This window comes from Hemicordylus capensis, chromosome 2 (genome assembly GCF_027244095.1).
Source record: "Hemicordylus capensis ecotype Gifberg chromosome 2, rHemCap1.1.pri, whole genome shotgun sequence".
NCBI lineage: Eukaryota > Metazoa > Chordata > Lepidosauria > Squamata > Cordylidae > Hemicordylus > Hemicordylus capensis.
Window position 1 is genome coordinate 401,907,491 of NC_069658.1, and position 26,665 is coordinate 401,934,155.

The 26,665-nt window shown below is 46.1% G+C and overlaps 1 protein-coding gene across 8 annotated transcripts in view; it reads left to right on the forward strand.

Annotated features, from left to right (window-relative positions):
* Positions 1 to 26,665, forward strand: part of LOC128342858 (E3 ubiquitin-protein ligase RNF213-like) — a 264,364-nt gene that overhangs the window by 167,830 nt on the left and 69,869 nt on the right. For all 8 annotated transcript variants that reach the window (XR_008315206.1, XM_053290892.1, XM_053290891.1 and 5 more), the window contains 7 exons: positions 2,789 to 2,923; positions 3,899 to 3,978; positions 11,487 to 11,634; positions 15,082 to 15,217; positions 16,272 to 16,463; positions 16,881 to 17,020; positions 21,994 to 22,148. Coding sequence is in view for 7 of the 8 variants with exons in the window: in XM_053290892.1 (XP_053146867.1) it covers positions 2,789 to 2,923; positions 3,899 to 3,978; positions 11,487 to 11,634; positions 15,082 to 15,217; positions 16,272 to 16,463; positions 16,881 to 17,020; positions 21,994 to 22,148 (986 nt within the window). In the remaining variant the exon portion in view is untranslated. The remainder of the gene's footprint in view (positions 1 to 2,788; positions 2,924 to 3,898; positions 3,979 to 11,486; positions 11,635 to 15,081; positions 15,218 to 16,271; positions 16,464 to 16,880; positions 17,021 to 21,993; positions 22,149 to 26,665) is intronic.

Consider the following 26,665-nt stretch of genomic DNA (forward strand, 5'->3'; position numbering starts at 1 on the left):
AGGCTTCTACAACAGACCACGGGACAATAGAACACTCCAAACCAACTGATGACAATCCTGGGCATCCAGGACTCGCCACCCAACTAGGCAGGACCAGTCCGCTCATCCATTTTCCACTGTGCAATATACCAGGCCCTTCAACAAGTGGCAACAGCAGCCATTACAAAAATAACTCCTCTTCCCCTCCAGTGGAGGGCTGGCTGATGGACTTCTATCATATATGGGAGGCCTTTGTCCAAGACCAATGGGTTCTCGACATAATAAGAGAAGGATATGTTCTAGACTTCCAAGTTACTCCTCCTTCACACCGGTCCATGCCAGTCTCCAGGAACCAGACCAAACATTGCTTAATACTTCAGGCCATTCGCCATCTGATTCAAATTCTGGACATAGAAGACGTGCCATCAACATACTTATGTCTTGGCATTTGTTCTATTTTATTTTTAGTGCCCAAAAAAGACAGTTCCTGGAGGACAGTGTTAGACCTGAAAGCTCTCAATAAGTACATCAGGAAATGCAAATTCTGCATGGAAACACTTCATTCCATACTTCAATCCCTGCAGAGAAGTGATTTCCTCACCTCAGTGGATCTACAGGATGCATACCTATGCATACTACCAGCTCACTGCAAATTTCTTCGCTTTGCATACAACAGGAACCATTATCAGTATCGGGCTCTTCCATACAGCCTTTAATTGGCACCTCGGGTGTTTACCAAACTAATGGTCGTGCTAGTAGTCCACATGCGCCTCCAGGGCCTGCAACTGTATCCCTTTTTGGACAATCTCCTTGTCAGATCGCAATCTCTATCCCATTCTCAGGCAGACATCCAACAGGTGTTCCTCCTCCAACAGCACAGATTCTGGTCAATCTTCCCAAGAGCTGCCTCATCCTGTCTCAGCAAATGAACATTTTGGAATCAACATCCAGATGCAGTCAAACACAATCTCACCCAAGCATCGAAGACCAAAATACGCTCCATCATAGCACAGCTACTGAACAAGCCACCTGCAGACCTCATGCTTCTGGCCCAGCTACTTGGGCCATGATCTCTTTTCTGAATATCGTCCCATGGCACGGTGGCACTCCAGGCCACTGCAATGAACCCTCCTACCTCATCAGGACAACATATTGGCCACCAAACACTACCAAGTTCCCCGCACAGACTCACTACAACACTCTCTACATTGGTGGTCCTCATCAGCCCTGGACAGGTTTACCCCCATTTGTACTTCCAAGAAAATAGTGATCACCACAGATGCCAGCAACACAGGATGGGGGGCGGGCATTGATGGACCCAATTCACACAGGGCACATGGACTCTAGACAAGTTATGCCACAGGCCCCCTTTGAGCCACTGTACCACAGCTATCAGACTCCTAACCTATCAAGTTGTTTTCTTTGTCACTATCACCTCAGCCAGGCGAGTGTCTGAGTTAGGTGCATTATCTATCAGGGAAACACCTCTGTATTTTTCAGCCGGACTCTGTGGTCCTCAAATGACACTCATCATTTCATCCCAATGCTTATTCAGTTTTCCACAGGAATCAAGATATCATACTACCATCCTTCTGCCCTGCACCAGTCCTTCCAAAGGAGGTCCTGTGGCACAAACTGAATGTGCGAAGAGCCCTGAAAATCTACATCAGACAAACCAAAGATATATGCAAGACTGATACCCTCTATGTCATCCCAGCCAGCCAAGGCATCCTAGCTAGATGGATAAAGGCCTGCATAACGTTAGCCTATGAAGCATTACATCTTACTCCTCCACTTAAAATAACTGCGCACCACTAGGAGCGCGACCATCTCAGCGGCATTCTCTCCCAACACCCCTATTGAAGAGATCTGCAAGGCAGCCACCTGGACTTGATCGTCTCCCTTCGTTCGCTATTATAAGCTGTCTATTTGCCAATCTTCTCAAGCTGCTTTGGGGAGAATGGTGCTCCAGCAGGTGATCTCTTCCTAACTTATCCTCAGTCTATACTGTCTAACAATGGTGCCCACCTGGAGACTACCACTTTGGTATGTCGCATTTAAAGGGATACCCTCCTACACTGGGAGAGAAACGAACATTGGTAGACCATGAAGGTCCTTTCTTCCCAATGTTTGGAGGGTATCCGGCCCACCCACGTTGTGGGTGACTTGCTTCTTTTCCTTTCTCCATATTTTGGTTCAATTGGCACTCAGCTATCTTTCCTTTGTATTATGTCCTGTGATATACTAACAAGCTTATCTCCTGAGTTGCTTAATGCATGTTCCCTCTGACCTCTGACATTCATAAAACTTGGCGGTCCTAGCCCAGAGGTACCTTGAGTTCCTGAAAGAATCACGAGATCCTGTCTGGGAGTAAGTGGGCATGATGACCCATTTAAAAGGATATTCTCCGAACACTGGGAAGAAAGGACCTTCATGGTAAGACTACCAATATTCCTTTCTAATGCACCCTCTTGGCTTTTCTTTGGGGACTTGTTCAGCTATAACATGAAAACTAGGCGGGTTCTTCTTCCTCTGACTCTTACAGCTTTCTCTAATTTACATTGCCTCTGCCTCTGGAACAAGTAGAAGGATATAACCTGTGCTAGATGCCTCTTCTGCTGCTGGATGAGGGCATCTCATGCAGTTTTTCTTTCCTACATGCTCAGAGTCAGGACTTGTGCAACTTGGATCAAAGCTTTAAGAGCCTGGGAAGGATCCACCAAGAAGAAGAAACCTCATTTTATGAAAAGATGCTTTCATGGCTATGCAAGTTTCAGTCCTGAAATAGCTGCTTCTTGTCTGTTGCTAGGGATATGGCAGTCCGTGCACATTGATGATCTGAGGAAATCGAAGGATATGGTCTCTGACATAACTACCCTGAGAGACATCACCATCAGCCAGCTATTTTCTGAGGACATGAGGATGGCTGCAGAAAATTTTGAAGGTAAAAATTTCAACAAATAGCTGCAATCATGTGTATACAAGTGAAACTCGGAAAATTAGAATATCATGCAAAAGTCCATTAATTTCAGTAATGCAAATTAAAAGGTGAAACTGATATATGAGACAGACGCATTACATGCAAAGCGAGATAAGTCAAGCCTTAATTTGTTATAATTGTGATGATCATGGCGTACAGCTCATGAAAACCCCAAATCCACAATCCCAGAAAATTAGAATATTACATGGAACCAAGAAGACAAGGATTGAAGAATAGAACAATATTGGACCTCTGAAAAGTATACAGTGTACTGTGCTTGATTGGCCAGCAAACTCGCCTGACCTGACCCCATAGAGAATCTATGGGGCATTGCCAAGAGAAGGATAAGAGACATAAGACCAAACAATGCAGAAGAGCTGAAGGCCGCTAATGAAGCATCCTGGTCTTCCATAACACCTCATCAGTGCCACAGGCTGATAGCATCCATGCCACACTGCATTGAGGCAGTAATTGCTGCAAAAGGGGCCCAAACCAAGTACTGAATACACATGCATGCTTATACTTTTCAGAGGTCCGATATTGTTCTATTCTTCAATCCTTGTCTTCTTGGTTCCATGTATTATTCTAATTTTCTGGGATTGTAGATTTGGGGTTTTCATGAGCTGTACGCCATGATCATCACAATTATAACAAATTAAGGCTTGACTTATCTTGCTTTGCATGTAATGCGTCTGTCTCATATATCAGTTTCACCTTTTAATTTGCATTACTGAAATTAATGGACTTTTGCACGATATTCTAATTTTCCGAGTTTCACCTGTATGTGGTGTCTGTACACACACACACACACACACACACACACACACACTTGTGCATATACTAGCAGATTCTGGTGGTCTGTAGTAATTTCCAGTGCCCATAAGCTTATAAGTTCGCAAAGCACATCTATGATGTATAAGACATTGTGTTTTGTTGCAGCTGCAATGGGAGGAGTGAAAGAAGAGGAAGAGGTCATGGAGGTAGAGAGATCAACAGCACCTGAACCAGAAACATTGGCTGTAAGTTCAGATTGAATGTATCTCTTTTTAATTATACTTTTGGCTATCTGGTGGTAAATATAGTGCATTTGTGTCTTCTTATGCCGAGGACAAATCATTCCATGGGCATGATTGTTCTTGTTACCTGTTACAACTTTTTTTCTACATACTTTCAACTGATATGGGAGTACTGAGGCTGTATATCCCAAATGTTCTCCACAGAAATCTTCCTCACCTTTATAATATACTAAATGACAATTTATGCTAGTTTAGGGATCTTTCACATTTCCTGTTGGTGAAAGAGGGCATCCAGTGGGTTACTTTCTCCGACTAGCTCCAGAAAGCTTAAAGCCTATAATAATTAGCCAAGGTTTTAAGAGTCAGGGGGAGAGGAGAACACCCATTTTTTTTCTGCCTTGCCTGCTCCAGAGACACAGACTGCTTGGGTAATCTCTTACCTTTCTGAGGCCTATTTTTATTCTTCCTCTTGTTTCTTCCCTTAAGCTTTTTTGTTCCTTTCCCTTATGTTTTCTCATTTTCAGCTCTTGAAACTTTTTTTTCTTGAATATTATTACACACACACACACACAATTATTTTTATTCCTTTTCTATTTCCACCTCTTATGGCATCTCACCTGGCTAAGGCCACTAGATATCGTCTTTTAAAGAACGTTAAAAACTCAAGTCAAGTGAACAGCAAAAGCCAGGGCCTTGAATGGATCTGAGGCCTTGCCATCCTTGGCCACTGGAGGGAGTTCTGAGAGTGTTCCCTCATTCTCCCTTATAGCTTGCACAGCAGGGGGCTAGCTCATAGCTCGGAAAGAAGAAAATGTGTTGGAAGAGTTTTAGGCCTCCACTCCTTCCTCCATTGATTTTTACCCCCGAGTGTCTCCTGCTGGGCCTTTCTCTGGTAGCTCCAGCCTCTCAGCAGCAGGGAGCTCTGAAAGCCCATGTGTGTCTTCCGATCCCTCTGTGGTGCCCAGCACTCCTCCGTTGGCCTCCTGCCTTCCAGAGCCACAGGCTAGGAGCAAGCTGCTGGGAAAAGGCTTGAAAAGCCAACAAACGCCTCTGGGGAAAGGCGTGAAAATGCAACAAATGCTCCTGTCATCTGCTCATCCAGTGAGACCAAATCGTCTTGTTACTGGGTGACAGGGACCTTCCAACCCTCTCCCTAGCCCTGCTAAGTGCCCTCAACCCCCACCCCCATCCATCAGAGAAGAAGTTTGTGCAAGGATTCAAAACTCTTAAGGAGTTCCTGGACTTAAATAAAGGTCTGGTGAGGGGCAGGAAGAGTTTTAAGGAAAGGAAGCATTCCAGCCACCATTCTTCAGCATCAGTTTCCCCTGCTCCTAAGCAGAAGGAGAGTTCCAAAACATGAGGGGGAGGGGGGCAGAGGGCTAACAGTAAAAGGTGTCATTAACCTCACTCCGCAGTAAACTTTGATTGGGATTCCTCACCCCAACCCTTCTCTTCCTAGCGAAAAATGCCCCATCTCTTCCATCTGCCTGGCTCCTGAGGCTCCCACTGAACACCCTCCAATACCATATGGTAAGGATTTGAAGGCTGATGAGAATGATGAGTGGTGAGGGGTTTTAAGTTTATCTTCCAGGACTATGGCCTCACAGGTTGTGGCCAGACATCACATTTGGCTTAAACACTGGGCAGTAGATGCCATCTCCTGCACTAATCTATCCTCCGTCCCCTTGCAGGGGACTGATTGGAGCTGATTGGAGATGACATGCTTAAGGATATCCTGGTGGAAACTCTGGATAAGAGACAGGCTCTTCTTTCAGCCCCTAAGAAAGAAGAGCACAGACCTCCTAGGAGATCAGCATCTTTCTCACACCCTTTTTCCAGGACTATAGATTCAAAGATAGACACATAAGGGGCCAGCCTTTCTCCTGGAACAAACAGCACTTCCAGCCCAGATGGACAAACTAGTCAGCAATTTATTCTTCTAAGTGCCGGGAGGCCAACAGAACTCCTGACATTTGACCAGTACAAGTAGAAGGGTGGATTCAAGCCTTCTTTCGGCCTCGTGCTCAGAAATATGGGTCCTTCTCACCATGCCTGTCTTAGAACTCCAAAAAAGTTCAAGGGGCAGGTTTTTTCCTACCCCACGCTCCAAGGACCCCCAAGGTCTCGCTTCTAGCAATCTACCATTTCCTAGAGATTGGAGCCAAAGCAAAGCTCCCTCTAGACCAATGAAAAAAGGGTCTCTACTCCATTACTATTACCGTTCCCAATAAAGATGGAGAGATATTAAACCTCAGAGAGATATTAAACCTAAAACATCTCAACAGGTTTTTCAGACATAGAAGAGTTCTCATGGAAACGCTTGACCTGAGTCCCTTCAACTATTCAACTTGCTGGCATCCTTAGACTTGAAGGAAGCCTACTTACATGTGCCTATTCTACCAGCCAGTCGCCATCTACTCCAATTGGTCTACAACTGAACTCACTAGCAGTGCAATGCCCTTTGGCCTAGCTCAGTCCCCAAGAGTCTTTACCAAGCTGCTAGCAGCAATCATAGCCTTGCTCAGAAAGGGAGGCTTTCATATATTTGCTTTATTGGACAGTCTTGTAAGAGGTCACTCTCAATCACAAGCTTGCCTAGGCATTCACACTACATTACTCTGCTTTCAAGACACCATGGGTTCTGCATCAATCTGAAAAAGAGCCATCTCCTATATAGCGGTTGCTTCACCTCTGGAGTCCTCATCAAAGATCTTCCTGCCTCAAGAGGAGATCCACAAGATTGTCAATCTAATCTTTTCCCATCTCCAGACATGAAATGCCAGACTCCAGGCCCTGGCTCAACTCCTAGGCTTTCTAGTGGCTACCATGGATGCAATGCTCTGGACCAGACCACATCTACGACTGCTGCAGTGAGCTCTTCTTCCATTCCAACTCGCTATTGCAAAAAAGACTACAAAGGTCAGTCCCAATTTCCCTCCTACATCGCTCCCTACTCTGGTGGCCCAAGCTCAACAGCCTTTCCCAAGGGAAGTTGTACATAGAACTTTCCAGGATCCTTCTGACCATGGATGCCAGTCTGTTGGGCTGGGGAGCTTACTGCCTGAACCACACCGCTGGACACCAGAGAAGAAGAGACACCCCATAAACTGTTGGGAACCCAGAACCATTCTCTTGGCTCTGCTCTCGTTTCAGCAAAATCTGAGACACCAACATATCCTGGTAAGGACAGATAATACGACTGCAAAGGCGCACATAAATTGCCAGGGAAAGACCAGATCTCGGTGTCTCCAACAAAAAGTGCTGCTTCTCCTTGATTGGGCAGAATCAAACCTCCTGTCCATAGTTGCCCAACATGTCTGAGGTGTGTTCAACACCAGAGCAGATTGGCTCAGCTGTCAAGACCTTGACAAGGCCAGGTGTAATTTGTCTCAGAAGGTGTTTCATCAGATTATCAGACATTTCGAGACTCCACAGGTGGACTGTTCACATCTCCCCATCAATTCAAAGCTTCCCTGCTTCTTTCCTCACTTCCTGACCGAGGGAGCTGAAGGAACAGATGCACTCATGGCCCATTGGCCCAACCTTCTCCTTTATGCCTTCCTTCTAACACCATTCCTGGGCCATCTACTCAGAAGGAACAGATTGCTTCAAGTATCGGTTATCCGCCTAGCTCCTTCTTGACCTTGGAGGCCTTGGTTCTCAGACCTGATCCAACTTGCCATTTGTTCTCCCTAGCGACTGCCAGCAGAACTGGATCTACTCACATAGGGCCTCTTTCAGTACCCAAACCTGAACTGGCTATAATTAACCACATGAAAGCTGAGCTCCTTTCTCATCTAAGTTACTCTGAGTGTCCTTTCTACTTTTTTAGCATCTTGTAAACCAGCTACAAATCGTATATATGACACTACATGGAAGGTCTTCCTCCACTGGTGTCAAAAAACAAAACATGCCCCCTCTTCAGCGGGAATATAAGAACTTCTCTTTCCTTCAGGCAGGGTTTTTAAAATTGTTAAAGCATGTAGTAGAAAAGGCCTTACAGAAGGAGAACCAGCATGGCTTCTGCAAGGGAAAGTCTTGCCTCACTAACCTTTTGGAATTCTTTGAGAGTGTCAACAGGCATGTGGATAAAGATGATCTGGTTGACATAGTATACTTGGACTTCCAAAAAGCTTTTGATAAAGTTCCCCACCAAAGGTTCTTGAGTAAACTTAGCAATCATGGAATAAGGGGAGAGATTCATGTGTGGATCGGTAACTGTTTGAAGGACAGGAATCAGAGAGTAGGAATAAATGGACAGTTTTCACAATGGAGGTAGGTAGGAAGTGGGCTCCCTCAGGGATCGATACTGGGACCAGTGCTCTTTAACTTGTTCATAAATGATATAGAAGTTGGGGTGACCAGCAAAGTGGCCAAATTTGCAGATGACACTAAACTATTTAGGGTAGTGAAATCCACAACAGATTGTAAGGAATTCCAAAAAGATATCTCCAAACTGAGGGACTGGGCAACAAAATGGCAAATGTGGTTCAATGTAAGCAATTGTAAAGTGATGCACATTGGGGCAAAAAACATAAACTTCACATATTCGCTGATGGGAACTGAGCTGTCAGTGACTGACCAGGAGAGAGATCTCAGGGTCATGTTGGACAGCTCATTGAAAGTGTCATCTCAGTGTGTGGCAGCTGTGAACAAGGCCAGTTCCATGCTAGGGATCATTAGGAAGGGGATTCAAAATAAAAATGCTAATATTATAATGCCCTGATACAAATTTATGGTGTGGCCACAACTGGAGTACTGCACACAGCTTTGGTTATTGTATATTAAGAAGGATATTGTAGAACTGGAAAAGATGCAGAAGAGGGCAACCAAAACGATCATGGCCTGGAGCACCTTCCCTTATGAGGCAAGGCTACAGCATCTGGGGCTCCTTACATTGGAAAAGAGGCGACTAAGAGGAGACATAATCAAGGTGTATAAAATTATTCGTGGAGTGGAGAGGGTGGACAGACCCTCTCTCACAACACTAGAACCAGTGGTCACCCCATGAAACGGGAAATTTAGAACCAACAAGAGGAAGTACTTTTGCACACAGAGCATAATTAATCTGTGGAATTCTTTGCCATGGGATGTGGTGATGGCAACCAGCTTGGATGGCTTTAAAAGGGGCTTAGACAGATTAATGGTGGACAGGTCTATCAATGGCTATTAGTCTGGTGTCTTTGAGCCATCTCCAGCCTCAGAGGCACGATGCCTCTCAATACCAGTTGCAGGGGAGCAACAGCAGGAGAGATGGCATGCACATACCTCTTGCCTGTGGGCTCCCCAGAGGTATCTGGTGGGCCACTGTGTGAAACAGGATGCTGGACTAGATGGGCCTTGTGCCTGATTCAGCAGGGCTATTCTTATGTTCTTGGACCCAAGGTCTTGATCCTAATACTTTAAAATGTCAGGTGTCTTCCCTGTCCTCTATGCTCTCCAAGCTGGACAAGAAACCTCTGGGTTCACATCCTCATCTCTATCATTTTTTGAGAGGTGCTGCTCTGCTCAATCCACCCACCGGGCACCAGTTTCTTACTTGGAACCTACGCAAACTCTTTTACAGTTCTTCATTATTCTCCCTTTGAGCCCATCAAAGATATTCCTCTTAGATGTATGTCATACAAACAAGCATTTCTTGTCTCCATCACTTCAGCTCTGCATGTCGCAAAAATTAATGCACTGTCAGTCTGGGAGGACCTCTGCATCTTCTTTACAGATACAGTCAGACTTCGCCCTGACCCTTCCTTCATCCCAAAGGTGGCTTCCTCCTTTCATGTCTCTCAAGACGTTGTGTTGCCTTCTTTTTGCCCTCAATCCATTCAGTGGTTTGTCTAATTTTTTTCAACTCACTGCAGAATGAGTTTTGTTCTGGGCAGCAGTATCAAGGGAGTGTGTGCGCACCTGCATTCAGAAGGGGGCCTTCCCGATTCAACCTGAGCAAGATATAAAATGAACTGAGCAGACATCCAAAAACTTGTGAGCGGCTGCATGTGTGCACACCTTAGAGGGAACAATGATTCATTCCATTCACCCTAAAGCAGTGGTTCCCAACCTGGGTTCCTCCAGATGTTGTTGAACTACAACTCCCATCACCCTCAGCCACAATAAATTGTAACTGGGAATGATGGGAGTTGTAGTTCAACAACATCTGGAGGAACCCAGATTGGGAACCTCTGCCCTAGAGAGCAGGAGTGACAAAAGTTAGATGTTTGTAGATATCTTCATACCTACATTAAGAGGACTGAGCCTCTCCATAAGTCAGAAACCGTATTTGTGGTTTCCCCCCCCCCCACCATCCTCACAGGATCAAAAGGTTTCCTTAGCTATCATTGCACAATGGATCAAGGCTTGTATCCTCCTAGCATATGACACATAACGTCTACCCCATGGAGTTATGGCTCAATCCACTAGATTGGCAGCTACCTTGGCAGCTTTCATTACCCAAGCCTCTTTCTCAGAAATTTGCACTGCAGCCACATGGCTTCTCCTTCCACATTCACCAGACACTATATGCTTGACAAGTTCGCTTCCACTCAGACCTCCTGTGGTTGTAGGGTTCTCCAGTAAGTTCTTCTACTTCAATAGACGCCTTTCCCACACAGCGAATAAGCTCTAGCATTTCTCACTAGATGCCCTCCTTCAACAACAGAGAATGTAGCATTGGTACTTAGCATGAAGGCTATTTCTTTTTGCTGATATGGAGGGCATCCAGGCCCACCCAGCCTTGTGGCATGGGCACTTACTGAATTGGAATTACTCAGGTTTATTGAGGTGCCCTTTTCTTCTCTTGGGGTCTCCTACCTGGTTGTTCCTACAAACTGCTTTTCTGTTTGACTTCATTACTTGATGTCACTACCTCTATCTCGCATTTTAGCTGTGCAAAAAAAAAACAACTAAAAAAAAACCTGGGTGGCGTTCTCCCCCCCCCCCAGGCTCTAATTAGCATAGGCCCCACCTTCTGGAGCTAGTAGGAAGAGTTAACTCACTGGATGCCCTCCATATGGTAAGTACCAATGGTAAGTACCAATGCTACATTTTGCCCCACTAAAGAGATAATGTGTATAGTCAAGCACCTCTTTGTCTGCATTGGCTTCCAGGTTTCCTTCCTTGAAAGTTATTACAGATAACAAAAACTGGTTGTCTGCCCACTTACTCCACAGCTTCCTTCATTCTCCTAAATCCTTGCTATAGAAGTACAGTCCAGCTCTGTACTTCTAACAAGGAACCACTGTGATTACTACTCACCCACCTTTACTATTTTTTTAGATATTTGTATTCTAATCAGAGATTACACTGTATTTTGGATAGTGGATCTTTGATGCATTGGCTCTTTTCTCTGTTGACCCTGGCTGTGGCTGCTGTTCTCTGAGCAGAAAACTGAGTTGACTCTTTGTATACATTCTAGAAGGGAGATCTCCAGCCATTGTCTCTGCTACTACTTACCCTCAGTCTATGATACTTCAGGCTACTAATACACATTCTTATATATTTCTTCTATGCATGAAAAGACTCAAATTATGGACACCACTGTCCTCCTGAGGAGCTGTGTGCAAAGTGCTGTTGGAATGCTAAGGGACCAAAAGGAGGGTGCCAGCCGTAGCATGAAGAGAATTGAAATTCTCCTTAGTCTCCTGTCTGAGGAAGATCAATTGAAAGGTATAAATGACTAAAAATGCTTCATTTTGTAAAATGGAATATAGTAATGTAAGGAATGACTAAAAATGTTTGGTTTTATAAAATGAAATAGGTTAATGGGAAATATTAAGGTACTAGCTGGGCCAGACGCAGAACATCTGTGCCTCTGGTGGCCCACCCACCCAACACTGCCTTTTCTCCCCTGCCGGGCCGCTTCTCCCCCCCCCGCCCACTTGTCGCCCCCTCCACCAGCTTTTTGGCTGGCGGGCCAACTGGCCCGCTTCTTCTCTCCCATGCCCGGCCACCTGGGCTTTCCATCCAGCTCCTTCTCAGCCACCCCTGCCTTCTCCGCCTGACCACCAGAGCCGTCATCATTTCCCGCTTCTTCCACGCCCTCCCACCCAGGCTTTCCGGCCAGCTGCTTCTCAGCTGCCCACCTTCTCTCCGGCCACCTGCCAGCTGCCTCTCAGATGCCCACCTTCTCTCCGGCCACCTGCCAGCTGCCTCTCAGCTGCCCACCTTCTCTCCGGCCACCCGCCAGCTGCCCCTGCCTTCTCCGCCTGACCGCCAGAGTCGTCGTCATTTCCCATTGGCCGGCTGCCACCCTTAACTCCTGGGCCCGCCGGCTAGCTGCTGCCATTCTTTCCCCCGCCCATTCCCATCACTATCCGGCAGTTCTCTGGACTCTTGCGAGAGCTGCCACACATGAGATTAGCGACGGGTACATTTAAGAGAATTAAATATATAGAAATTAATGGCCTGGGTTCAGAGTATTTAAGAGAGCACCTTCTTTGTCATGAACCTGCCACTTACTGAGATCACATGCGGAGGTTTGGTTATGGCTCCCACCGGTTCATTTGGTGGTGGTGAGGGACTGGGTCTTCTCTGTGCCTGCCCCAGGACTCTGTAATGTGCTCCCTGTCAGTATAAGAACTTCTCCATCTCTGACTGCCTTTAAAAAAGAAATTCTCCCCCCACACACCTTTTTCATTTATTGCAATAAGATTACAATATATAGACTAATCAAGGATTATAATGATAAATACAACTAAAAAGAAAAGGGGGGAAATCCATTAACAAAGCTTAACATAATAGGATACAGCCAATGCAGGGGTGGGGTTTGGAGTGGGAAAGGGGATTAAAAACAACACCTTCAAGGATATTTGACTTATATTTAAAAGCATAAACAATTCATTAAAGTTCGACTAAATAGCTAAGAATATTCTTCTTTACCTTGCCGACGAGAAAAATAAAACCCAGTTCAAATGCTGACGAATAACACACATCAGTAATCCAAAGTTGTAATTCAGGAGTAAATTTGTCCTTCCCGTGTTGTATTATAATCTTTTTGGTGACCTCCCCACAAAGCACGAAGAATCATTCTAAACTGCATATGCTAAGGGATGTACCCCAACAAAACATGAACATCTTTAATGGACAATAACTACAGTGTCATATTAACTACCTTATTGAATTCCAAATTTTGAAGGAATGAGGCACAAACCTCTTCTCCATTGTAAATATGTATAGAATGCTGGTTGGTCTCTGTGTGGGGTCAAAAGTTCATTCTTGTTGCACATTTGGTTGAGCATTTTGACAGTTGGTTGTGGGGTGGGGGGGAAGAGATTTCAAAAAAAAATGGAGAGAATTTGTTGTTCATTCTGGTTGGTTGGGCTGAGGAACTGATGGGAAGAGAATCTGTATATATTGGGAGTGTTTAGAGAGGGGAGAGGTAGTCCTGAGAGAGTCCTGGAAGGAAAAGTCAAGAGACTCTGCTGGAGCAAGTCAGAGCTGGAGGTTGCAGCAGAAGGAAGAGAGCTTGGAAGTCTGCTAAAGTAAATCCATGCAGAGTGAGCAACCAACAACAAGAAGAGAAGTCCTCTAGTTGAAATCACTGGAAGAAAAGGAAGAGCCAGGCTAGATTGAGCTCCAAACCTGTACAGTAATCAAAACAAAGAGTCTGCCCAGCAAGCCCGAAGCTGAGAAGTAAGAAAGTACAAGAGGACTCTGAGTAGGGACCTGTATGGTAGTGATTATGTTTCTCCAGCTTTTTTTATTTTCCCTGACCTTCTCTGTAAGTAACTGTTTTGAGTTTGTTTGTTTGTTTCTGTAGAAGAAATGTTTTAACTGAACAATTTTTTCCTTAAAAGTACACTTTCTTGTTTAAAAATAAAATAAAATTAGAAGCTTGTTGATTTGGCTCCACCCATGCCTATAAGCCTTTCCACACTACTGAGGTTTGTTTTTTGTAATTTTTGTGAAGGGTTGTTGTGGTGGATCCAGCCATACCAAAAGTCCTCTTCATGGCAGCGGTAAAAAGGTTAGGAGGAAGAGAGGGCTGTTCCTCCACACAAACCAAAATGCTGCAATAACCGGACAGGATCAAACCATATGTGTAAATGTACACTCATGCAAATTACACTTCCAACACCTAGCAGTCTATCATCCCTTATTAAACATTCTCTGATGTGTCCAATAGACATGGAATATAAGTTTGTGCTGTATTCGCCACATTTCAAGATCTAAAAAGGGACATTTCATTGCCATCAAGGTGACCTGCCATTGATTCAATAACTTAAAGCACACCTGTTTTTCAGACCTTTCGCTAAAACTATTTTAATGTCTTAGTTAAAACAACTTGTAAAAATTTTAAGATTTAAAATGGTTTCATGTTTGTTTTTTATTTTCAGTTATGTACACCACCTTGAGATGTCGGTGTTAGGTGGTTTATAAACGCAATAAACAAACCCTTTCAGAACGTTATAGCCTTATTCCATAGGGCATTTGGCATGGAGTCACAGAGCAGGGGCAGAGCCACCATTGTGCAAACAGGTTCAAAGAACCTGGACCGCCAATGAAAAAGGCCGCCATAGTTCGCAGGGGGAACGTCGCTTGGAGTCTGGAAGAGCCCCGAGCGAACTCCCCATGCCCAGGTTCCGGAGAGCCCCGTGCATGCTCTCCTCCTACCCCTTCCAAGCAGCATTTGCTGCCTGACAGCCTTAATTTCCTTTTTTTCTCTCTCCAGTGAGGGAGAGAAAGGGAAACACATGCTCTCAGGCAGCAAGTGCTGCCTGAAATGGACGGGGGGGAGAGCGCACTCAGGCTCTCCAGAGCCTACGCCACGCGCCCATGCACATGATGTCATGCACACGGGATGTCACTAGAGGCTGCCGGGCGGGACCGGACTCAGGCCACCATTCAGCTCGCTTTGTGCCTGTCACAGAGTTAGTTCATGTTATATCAAGTGGAATATCTAATATGAAGAATTTTTATTTTGTATAGTTCTAAGACTAAATACAATTTCTTTCTTTCTTTCTTTCTTTTTGCCCTGTCTGCTTCTTTGTGGCAATAGTTTATTCTGTGTGGTAGAACATTTTCCAGAATTGGATGCTACTTTTTGTCTTGCCTCAATACTTGCAGGTTACCCATAGGGAATGCTAATTTAGTAAATTCTCTACTGCTTTTCAGATTCTTTCCTGAAGATAACAAAGAATCGCCTCTTATACCTTTTGAGGAAGCAAGAGGAGAATTCTTACACCATGAATCAGTGGGTGCTTCGGGAGGCATCCAATCTCAATGCTCTCCAGGAAGCCGGAACTTTCAGGTATAGTTGCTGGTTTAAGCTTTGACCAATCTAAACAGATTAAGGATGTGCATGAATAGATTTGGGGCATCCAGTAGGGACACACGAAATTGCTTTGGTGTGGCCCACTGAATTGTTTCAGCAGGGCGGGAAGCGGCACCTTTAAGCATGAGGAAAATAGGTCCTTACCTGCTCCTCCACTGCCCCACCCTGTTTCCTGGTGTGGTGCTGGACTGCTCAAAAGTCCGTGCAGGGCTACACCCAGCAGCTTGCGTGTGGCAGTGGACACACATGGCCAACACGTGCGGACTTCTGAGCAGTGCAGTGCCACATCAGGAAGTGCAGTGGGGTGACAGAGGAGCAGGTAAGGACCTGCTTTATTCATGGTTAAAGGTACTTCTCCCTGCCCCGCTGAAACGTTTCTTGCACATCATTAAAACATATAGGATGGGATCCCAAGAGCCCACTTGTATGCACCTATAGTGTGCACAAGGAGCAACACATGAGTTGCCAATTTTTTCTTCTGGTTGGAGCTCCATAAGCAACCTCCACTGTTTCACCAAAGGGGGGTCCCCTGAGCTTTGGGAACAGCTTTTTCAAGGGGCTTGAAGTGCTGCAATGGCTCTGAAATATGCAGCCATTAGCTACAAACCTGCAGCGAGTTAAATGTGTCCACTGATTGCATTGTATTTAAATATATGTAAGATAAGAACCAAAATTCTTAATAGAAACAGTGTTCCTTAAAAAGTATCTCTGAGCACTAACTGCTGTGTTTCAAAGAAGCTGTGTAAGCATTTTAAGTAAACATTAATTCCAGAAGTAGTATAGGTTTCCTTAGCTTCTGGCTTAATGCACAGTATGACAGGTGCAACAAGAAATTGAAGATTATGTACATAAGACTTGGGTTGAAATGCAGAATTGGACTGCTTTTTTACCCATTACCTTATCTCTGGAGATAAGTAATCTATCAGAATGTTCTTGGAGTAATTAGGTGTGGGGTTGTGTGTGTATGTGTAATTCTTTAATGTTGTGGGTTCTTTTTGTTTCCTTCCTTTGCCTGTCTTGACATTTGTAGGCACACCCTGTGGAAGCGGGTCCAGAGTGTGGTGACTCCATTTCTGGCCCATATGGTGTCTGTCCTAGACAGAGACCACAACCTGGAACTACTGGTCAGGCCATCAACCAAAAGGTGTGTGAAAGATCTGTGGATGTTCATCTTCAATGATCTGAAGCTTCTCAACATTCCTTATGTCGTGGGTCAAAGCAGGTGAGTTGCATAAAGAAAACAGAGGTGACTGCTAATGAATTCTGCTGTTGGATATTGAGGGGTGTCATTCTGACGCTACACGAAGCTGTAATATCATATGCAGATCACTTGTTCACTTGGTACATATATGTCAGTAGTAGGCCATGATCATTTGGCTACCCATATCATCGTAGTAGATATGGCTTATGATCCTAGTGATTACTTCCATGCCCTCAGAAGAGCCATGCTGTAGTTTTTGTACTAATATTGAAGACTAACTGAATCTCATGGATTGTCATTAAACACCAAATCTCTCTCTGGTTCTTTTTGGTTGCTGAAGAGGCCATCTCCTTCCTGAAAAGCCAAACAATAGCTTCCTGCTGGCTAACAAAACACTACTAGTGTGCTAACCTTTATTTTGCATGGATTTTTTCTCAGCCATCAAAATGAGACAATTCTAGTGCAGAATTACTTTGAGGTATCTACAGATTATGGCAATGAAATGCCCTTCAGCTGGAGGATAAAGGATTATTTGGAAGATCTTTCAGTTCAAGCTCACTACACTACTGACAATGAAGGTGAGGATTCAAGGGGGAAATGATTGTAACTGGTGTTCTTGTGTTGGAATGCCCAGGCAAGTTGAGTAGTCATCCAGAGCTGGTCTGTGGGTAGTACTGAGATACTGTCCTTTACTGGTACACACTCTGTACACTTGGCTTACAGCTGCCCTTTTCTCTTTGCTCAAAGAGATGCCTGTCTAGTGCCATTTTATAAATTTTGGACATATGTAAGCTAAACTAAGGGAGGTTCCTTTTAAAAGACTTGGCTGTAGCAAACATTTCATATTACATGTCAAACTTACCACTTATTTCTAAAACAGGTTTTCCTCGAGCAAGTACACATTCAAACCATATTCATCAGATTGTTAGCCCTGAGCCTACAAAATAGTGTTTGTCTTAACATGTTCCAAATGTTAATATGGAAAGCTTGTAATGAGACACAAAGTCCTATTAAAAATATTGGTGGACATCCCAGAGAGTCCTGACTTGAAAAGTCACGCCAGCTACTAAGAACATTGGTTGTGTATTCTGCTCTAGGCCACTAGACCAAGCCGAGGTCTCCACTGAAGCAGAGATGTAGGAACACATGAACTTCAAACGGCTCTGAGGGAAATGGGGTCAGGACGATGGCTAACTCCAAACAGGAATCTGCAGGAGTTGAGTCCAGCAACATAGAAGCGATATTGCTCGGGCAACTTCTTGGAGCAGATTGCCAGTTCTTATGGCTGCTATGTTTTCTAAGGCAGGCTCTGCTTCTTAAAGGGAACTTGCTTAACTTTTTAAAGTGTTGTCTCTGGTGGCACTAGGGGATGGCTACGAGACGCTGGGGAGTGCTGCTAGGATTGACAGAGTCTCAGGGGACTACTCCGAGTCAGAGAATGAAAACAGGGCTGTGCCTTTTGGATCAGGGTGAAGGTGCTGGTTTGCGATCTCTGCTGCTGTAGTCCAAGGGCGTCTCATGTGAGGGTTATGTGATCCTATGTGACTCTAAATGGCAGGACTATACTAATTAAAGTAAAGGGTGCCATTGAGTCAGGGTCCGCCTCTACTCACACTGGCACACTTAGGAGGCCACCACGTCAGACCTGTGGGTACTCTCCACTGTAAACGAGGGTTATTCCATAGAATTGACCAGCCGTCCTCCCCACAGATTCTTACTTACTCCAACTTCCCACTGGCAGCACAAGCATCAAGGCTTGCAGGAGGCGATTCACCATCTTCTGACAGTAGAAGCCGTGGAAACTGTTCCCCTACAATAGCAAGGCACAGGAGTTTACTCCAAAATATTTACTGTGTCAAAAAGGATGGCTCCCTCCGTGCAGTATGGGACTAAAAACACCTGAACCACTTCGTACGCAAGCGCACGTTCCACATGGAATCCTTTCTCTCCGTTGCAGAGGTACTCCACTACTTAGACCTCCATGGACCTCGAAGAGGCCTATTTACACATACCTATCCACCAGGACAGTTGCCACCTTCTTTGCTTTTTTTACTCAGCGGTCCCTTACCAATACAAAGTGCTTCCATTTGGCCTCTTGTCAGCGCCACGCATATTTACAAAGGTCCTGGCTCCTGTCAATGTGCAGAGCTGACGAGAGGCTTTGTGCTGGTAATGGACCCTCCTGTCCGAGGTGTGAGAATTTTTGGGTTCTTGAACAATTTTCTGATCCAGTCTAAGTCACCTGAAACAGCCCAGGTGGTTTACCCTACAGGTCCTCGACAGCCACGGTTTCCTTATCAACAGGGAAGTGGGGGGAAGGGCAACTGGACCCAACGCGTCAGATTCTTCATCTCGGAGTTGTCATATACACTCAGCGTGACATTCAGTGCACGGCAGAAACTATTCCTGCCACAAGAAAGCAGACACACATTGGATTCTGAGGTCCACCAGGTCCTCTGGTTAAAACTTCTTCCCCTGATGTTCCTCTCCAGGCTTCTAGGACTCATGGTGGTGAGTTTGGAGTTGGTCCCATGAGCACACTTCCACCTGAGACTGCTGCTGTGGTTCCTGTTGCCATTCCATTCAGATATCTCAGTGAAGTCCAACAGGCGGGTAGTCCTGATGTCACAGGTTTTCCACTCCCTACGCTGGTGGGTCACTCAACCACATTTGTCTGTGGGCAAGGAATTCCTGGACTGCCCCCCGCCCCCAAGTCATAGTAACAACAGATGCCAGCAAGAGAGGCTGCCTACATCAATCTACTCATGGCAAGTGGTTGGCATGGGAGTGCCAACGCAGCATAAACTGGCTGGAACTCAGGGCCATTCGACTAGCCCTACAAAAGTTCCATCGATTCACCACTGTCACATCCTCATCCGCACAGACAACACCATGGTGAAAGCATACATAAATCGCCAAGGGGAAACCAGGTCCAGATTTCTGCAAGCGGAAACAGTCCTCTTCTTTCAGCGGGCAGAACACCATGTGGCATCCCTGACAGTTCATCACATACAGGGTGACCTGAACACAGTAGTGGACTGGCTGAGTCACTTGAACCTGCTTCCAGGGGAATGGCATTTCAGTTTGAGAGAGTTCCAACAAATCACCGACCACTTAGGCTTCCCGAAAGTGGATCTCTTTGCAACCCCTGTCAGTGCTCAAGTTCCTTGTTTCTTCATGAGATTCCCATGCCACCAAGCAGAAGCAGTGGACATGCTCTCCTGTCCATGGCAGGAAGGCCTCCTTTAATCATTTCCTACAACTACGCTCCTAGCACAGGTGCTTTGCAGAGTCAATATCCTGAAAGCATGATTTATCCTGGTGGCTCCGTTCTGGCCGAGGAGACTTGGGTTCACAGAGCTCACCAACCTGTCCACGGAACCACATCTGGTACTCCCAGTCACACCAGATCTTCTTCAGCAAGGACCGGTGTGGCACCGTGATCCAGGTTGATTAAGGCTAGCTGCCTGGAAACTGAACAGTGCATCCTAAAACAACACTTCTACTTGGCTACAGTGCTCAACACAATGCTCGTATCCAGGGGGCCATCCACTAATAGGATCTACCAATACATGTGGAGATCCTTCCTCAGATGGTCAGCACATCACGGAGTGCTCAAGGGAACAGCCACCATTAAACACCTGCTGCAGTTCCTACAAGATGGGCTGGACCAGATACTACCTGCAAACACTTTGAAACATCAAGCCACCTCTCTGGTGGGCCTTATCTCAGGGACGTCACAAAGATCCATGCAGTGCCATCCTCACCTGAAATGTTTCCTGAAGGGTGCTACTCTACTGTTCCTTCCGGTGGTCCATCGTTTTCCTACCTGGAGACTACATACTGTCCTAAAGGCTCTCCAGGGGCCCCCCTTCGAACCACTGTCCATGATTCCACTCTGAATACTCTCCTTTAAATTGTCATTCCTCATAGCCATTACCTTGGCACGTAGAGTGTCTGAACTCAGGGCCTTATCTGTACATAAAAATCTTCACATTTTCTATGCAGACTCTGTGAAACTCAGTCCAGACTCCTTTTTTTTAACCTAAGGTGTCTTCACCCTTCCATGTCTCTCAGGATGTTATTTTCCCTTCCTTTTGCCCTAAGCCTGTTCACCCAGTGGACAAGGCCTAGCACAAGTTTGATGTCCGTAGAAGTGGACAAAACACATTAGAACTTCAGAGTCCCTCTCTGTTTCATTATTGCCACATTCTATGGGCCAGCCTGTCACATCTGCCACTATAGCCACGTGGTTGAAGGCGTGCATAGTGTTGGCCTATGAATCACAGTATCTCAGGGCACCCACCAAGATGTTTGCCCACTGCACTAGGGCTGCAGCTATGACTGCAGCTTTCTCTATGAATGCTCCTTTCCAGGACATTTGTAGGGCAGCTACCTGGCAGATGCCTTCCACAGTTACTAAAAATTATAGATTGGATGCCTTTGCCTCTGCTCAGCCGGCTTTTGGAAGGCAAGTCCTCAAGCCGGTACTTCCTGCAGAGTAGGCACAGTGTTTCCTCCCTGATTGGACTTAGGGCTGTGGTATGTCCCCACACATGAGACGCCCTTGGACTACAGCAGCAGAGAATGTAGCACTGATTATCGTGAAGGCTCCTTTTTGCTGCTGAGTCCAAGGGCATCTTGAACCGCCCTTTGACACCAGCGCCTACTTTCCGTGGACCTTGGGGTTGTAGACACTCTTTTTTCTGGTTACAGATTCGGCCACGTGACCTATATATCTTTAGTTTTGTTCTGAAGTCTGCAGTATACTACTGGGAAAGCTATCCCGTAGTTTTTTACTTCGCGTCCTTTTCGTCGGGCAGTCAGTTCCTTCTGTTTTTTGGCCTGTGGGGGTGTGTGTTTGGTTTTTTGTACACGTTTGTTTCCTATTTATATAGAAGTTTTCTTCCTTGAGGTACTTCTCACCTCTTGGCCTAAAAGAATTGAGGAGGGTTTGCTCCTCCCAGCCTTAAAAAGCTTATCCTAATTAGCATAGTCCTGCCTTTTAGAGACACATGAGATCACATATAACCCACGCGTGAGATGTCCTTGGACTCAGCAGCAAGAAGGAGCCTTCACGGTTAGTAACCAATGCTCCATTCCCCAGGTACTCCTGGTATGGAAGTTTCCTGGCGGTTCAGGGTTGTCTGGAACGTGGACCCTAGGGCCTTCCCACCCTGTTGCATCCCCTGAACAATTTGCCTGATCTTCCAGTTGGGGTGGGTGGAGTCCCAGATCAGGGGCTATTACATTGGGAAATTAAAATGAAAGAGAATTGTTGCCCACATCCCTGATACCTTGTCAGATTTTATATTTAAATACGTTGGTAGCTAATAACTGTGGGAGAGTTAGAAGAGAATTGCCAGCAGCCACTGTAAACTGTAAGGCAGTCTCCAGTGTTGTGAGTAATGATGCAACAAAAATGTTGGGTTAACATGCTTTATCTGTTAAAGCATTATGATGGGACTCATTTCCTGTATTCCTGAGGGAGATGCTATAGCAATTCAAATTCCCATATAACCAAATGTTCCATTGCATTCTTGTCTTGCAGGCCATGCAAAGAAGTTCATTGACATTTTTCAGAAGACTCCACTGGGTCAATATATTGCTGATCTCTGTGAGGAAGGGAAGAAACAACTTTTCCAGTGTTATGTCAGAGATTTCATCCTCCTTGCAATGGGTGTATCCTCTCATAGGGAGCTAGAGGTGAATATTTTCCTGTTTGAAACAAAGCATGTGTGTAAGTTACACATTATAGCCACAGGGTGGCTGTGGTCTATACGAATACCATCTCCCTTACCAGAATCCCTGTCAGGGATTTGGTCTTTCTTTCTTTCCTATTCTCTCTCTCTCTCTCTCTCTCTCTCTCTCTCTCTCTCTCTCTCTCTCATATCTTTGTACTGCCTGATATGTAAATCTCTAGAAGATTAACAAAATTTAAAATATTTAAAAGTCGCAAAATTAAAATACATGACAATAAACACAGTAGAATAAAATAATTATTAAAACAAGTTTTTAAAATTATTAAAATTCTAATTAAAAGCCTGCAAAAACAGGAGAGTCTTGAGGTTGTTCCTGAAAACAAGCAGAGAAGGAGATGCTCTTATTTCAGCAGGGAACATATTCCAGCGTCCTGGGGCAGCCACAGAGAAAGCCCGGCCCTGGGTTGCCACCAAACAAGCTGGTGGCAACCGTAATTGGACCTCTCCAAAAGAGCGTAAAAGGCGACAGGGTTCATGACAAAGGAGGTGATTTCTCAAATAGCCTGGACCCAAACCATTTAAGGGCTTTATAGGTAATAACCAGCACTTTGTATTTCACCCAGAAACATACTGGCAGCCAGTGCATTCCTTTTAAAACCAGTGTTCTTTGAAGTGGCCTCTGTCTTTTAAACCAATGAGCTATGTGCCTGCGCAGAGACCTTGTCAGAACCTAACAAGCTCAATTCTCCTCCTTTGGGCAGAAACCCCGCCCCCAGCCACTATATGCGGCTGCACTACCCACATCCCCATAGTCTTTGTCATCCGCACTTCAGTAAATGTGGAATCTGCAGCTCGGCAACAAGTAGGACTACTACTGAATCCTTTTTATTGTTTTCTCCCTGCTTCTTTCTCTTTGCTTTATTTCACACAGCAGCGTGTTTTCCTTAACATTTTTATTTTAATGCCCCCCTCCCCCATCTCCGTGACTCAGGTCCCGGCTGGGATGGAGTTTGGTAACCAGCCAGCCTGTGGTGTTTATGCAGGGCACGAAGAGTTTCGAGAAATGTATTCGCTGTGGATCTAAGATTCTTTCTCCAATACTCATACCGAGTGTCTTCTCTGCATGGGGGAATCCCACATTGTTGAGACTTGTATTTACTGCCAGAGGTTTATGAAACGGGCTCGAAAGAATAGGGCTTCTCGCTTGTGCGCTGCCCTGTGGAACTTGGCTGTCCATTTGTCAGAGGCCTTATCATTGAAGCAGTCATTCAGGATGGCTTCTTCAATGCGATCAGAGTGATTGGACTCCACTTCTGCAGAGCTTGAACTCTGGCCTCGGTACTCGTTTCAGCAGCGCCTGTCTTGGGCCCCTCAGCGGTATCGATCCCATCGGTGCCATTAGACGACTTGTCTAAGCGTCCTATGCCTGTGGTACCGGACCCTCCCCCGGTCTCTTCGGTACCGATATTGAAGAAGCAGCCTAAGTTGCCTCCGAGTCTGCCGGCGGGTCAGCACCTTCCGCCTATTACTAAGAAGAAAAATCCCACACCAGTTCCTACTTCAGAGGCACCACTGGCTAAAAAACTGGAGTTGGCTTCAGGACATGGCGCGACAGTCATGGACCAAGTGTCCCATGGTCACTCAGCTGTGCTACTACCCCCTCAGATATCGAGCTCTTTGGTCTCTGTTTGGCCTGGCTAAGATGTCTCCTATCCTGATGCCTGACCGTGCCCATGTATATGGGTTGGAAACTGTCGGTAGCAACCTATGAGTGTGGATACACTACCTCCGATGAGGAACCTTATTCACCAGACAAGCCCGCCAGAAACGCATCATGGCTGCCTCAACGTCGTTCGTTCCCTCCGGCACCTGGAGCATCTCCTTCCTAGGGATCGAAGCACGCATTGGGACTCAGAAGAACGCTCCTCCAAATACATGCCCAGTTGGGACTGGGATCATCATGGGCCTGTTTATGCAGATCGGTACCATATACCTGCATGACGTTCCACCTTTGTACAGGATGAGCCATCTTCCTGTACTCAGATGTTTATAGACATTACCCTGTGGACTATTGTTCAGACTGTTCAGACTATGGGAAACCCAGGACTGTTCGTGATTGGCGCGAGCCCCCTTCATATTCTGAAGCAAGTCCTTGTTCTTGCTCTCCTCAGGGGTGCCTGAGCGGCACGGTTCACCCTCTGAAGTTCCAGTTCAACCTCAGGCTTCAAAACTTACCCAGGTACCACCAGCGGAGCCAGACGGCTCAGTACCAGACAATTTGGGAAGCCAAGCGAATTGCCCTACTGTTCCGCTGGCTTTGGCCCAGGTCTCTTTAGCACCTCCTCAGTCGGACAGTGAGAGTGAACCTGGCTCTCTAGACTCGGATGCTGTTTCCCTGGGGTCTTCCCCTCTGGACATTCAATCAGACTCTAAGCCTGTTTCTCTGTCAGAAGACCTTAAACAGTACTCAAAATATGTGGCCTGCATGGCCTCTGCCCTGGGCGTGAGCCTCGGTATGAAGCAGAAAGGGGAATTGAGCCCCTTGTTTAGCCTTATTGATGTGGAGGCTAAGGTACTGGCCTCTCTGCCCCTTAACACTGCATTGCTGGGGGTCATGCAAGGGCATTGGGAAAAGCCGGTGACACTTTCCCAACCCCACAGATGATTAGAGAACTTCTACAGGGTACAGCTGCAGAATGATACAGCTTTCTTAAAGAACCATCCCACCACGCAACTCCACTGTGGTGGAGGCATCTCTACAGAAGTCCAGAGGACATTTATTTGGCACCTGATGATGAGGGTAGGAAGTTGGTCTCCCTTGGTAGGAGGCTTTACTCGGCTTCAGCTCTCCACTTGCGAGTAAGTAATTATCAGGCCTACAATGCCAGGTACAGCCACTTTTTGTGAAAGAAGGTGGCCCCCTTTTTGGATCTCCTGCCACAGGACAAACATAATCCAGCTAAAGCCTTTCTCTCCGAGGTGGTGCAGGTGGCGAAACAGGAGCTCTACTCAGCTAGACACTTTGTAGAGTGCGCAGCCAAAGTGATGGCCATGTCTGTGGCTCTCAGGAGGCATGCCTGGCTGCATTCGTCCCATCTAACTTATGAGGCCTGTGCTAGAATTGAAGATCTTCCGTTTGAGGGTCCTAGCCTCTTTGCGGAGCAAACGGATGACACGCTACAGAAGGTCCAGAAGCTGAGGAGTATGGCTAAGTCGATGTCCTACTCGTCCTTGGACCCTAAGCCGCAGAGGCTGTCTAGGTGATCTCCTTATCAACAACTGAAAGCCCCTTCACAACAGCAATCTTCATTGGAACGTTCATTTTGCAGCAAAAAGTTCCAGTCTCGATACAAGTCAGGGCTCCAACCTTTCAGAAACAGCGTCCAAACACTTTTCAAAAGAAACAATAACTGTGGTCCCTTTTAGACCCACATGGCTCCATTTGTGGCAAATTGGGGCAAGGTGACCGCAGATCAGTGGGTCCTCATGATCATACAGATGGGCTACGCTCTCGAGGTTTACAGGACACCACCCGTATCCGGGGCCGTGTCTACTCAGTCTACTCTGGAGTTGGACAAGGAGGTCTCCGCTCTCCTCTTGAAAGATGCGATAGAAAGGGTCGCAAACGCGGAAAGCCCCGCTGTACTTTGTCGTTACAAAACTGGACAGTGGTCAGAGTCCTATACTGGACCTCCGTGCCCTGAACAAGCACCTGGTGTACAGAAGTTTCTGGATGTTGTTGTTACCGACTATCCTGACCCTCCTAGAAAAAGACATGCGGATGGACTCCCTGGACTTGAAAGATGCATATTATCATGTCTTGATACGCCCTCAGCATCGATGCTTCCTGCTTTTCCAGATAAGGGGGATCCATTACCAATTCAAGGCCTTGTCGTTTGGTCTCACGATGGCACCGAGGGTTTTTACAAAATACCTGGACCCAGTGGTGGCTTTTCTGCAGGAACAAGGGATGCAAATACTGCCTTTTCTAGACAATTGGCTCATCCTGGTGAGTTCCAGGCAAACTGCACTGGAGGCTCTCAGTTCAGTCATAGATACCCTGCAGAATCTGGACTTCCAAATCAATTTTGAGAAGTCCCAGCTGGAGCCAGTTCACAGGATATAATTTATCAGGCTGATCTTCAATACTAGAGAAGATCTTCCTCCTGGAGGCCCGCATAAGAACGCTTGTAAGACTGGCCTCCGTTTTTCTGGCCAGAGGGCCACAGACCATGCATTCAGTGCAGCACCTCTTGGGACATATGGCTGCCACCACATATGTGCTCCTTTGGATGCATTTCATTCAATGGTGCTTTCTGGACGTGTTCGACCCTCTTCGGGTATCAACAAGGAGGCACGACCTCGAAGAGTCTTCTGTTCCTGTCGCTAGACCTGTGGCATTGGTGTGTGGTGCATGTGGTGTCATCTCATGCGGTCTACATCTGTGGGTCCCTGAATGTCCAGGGGGACACGTTGAGCAGGTTGACAACGGTCTCCCACGAATGGGCCTTGGACAGGTCC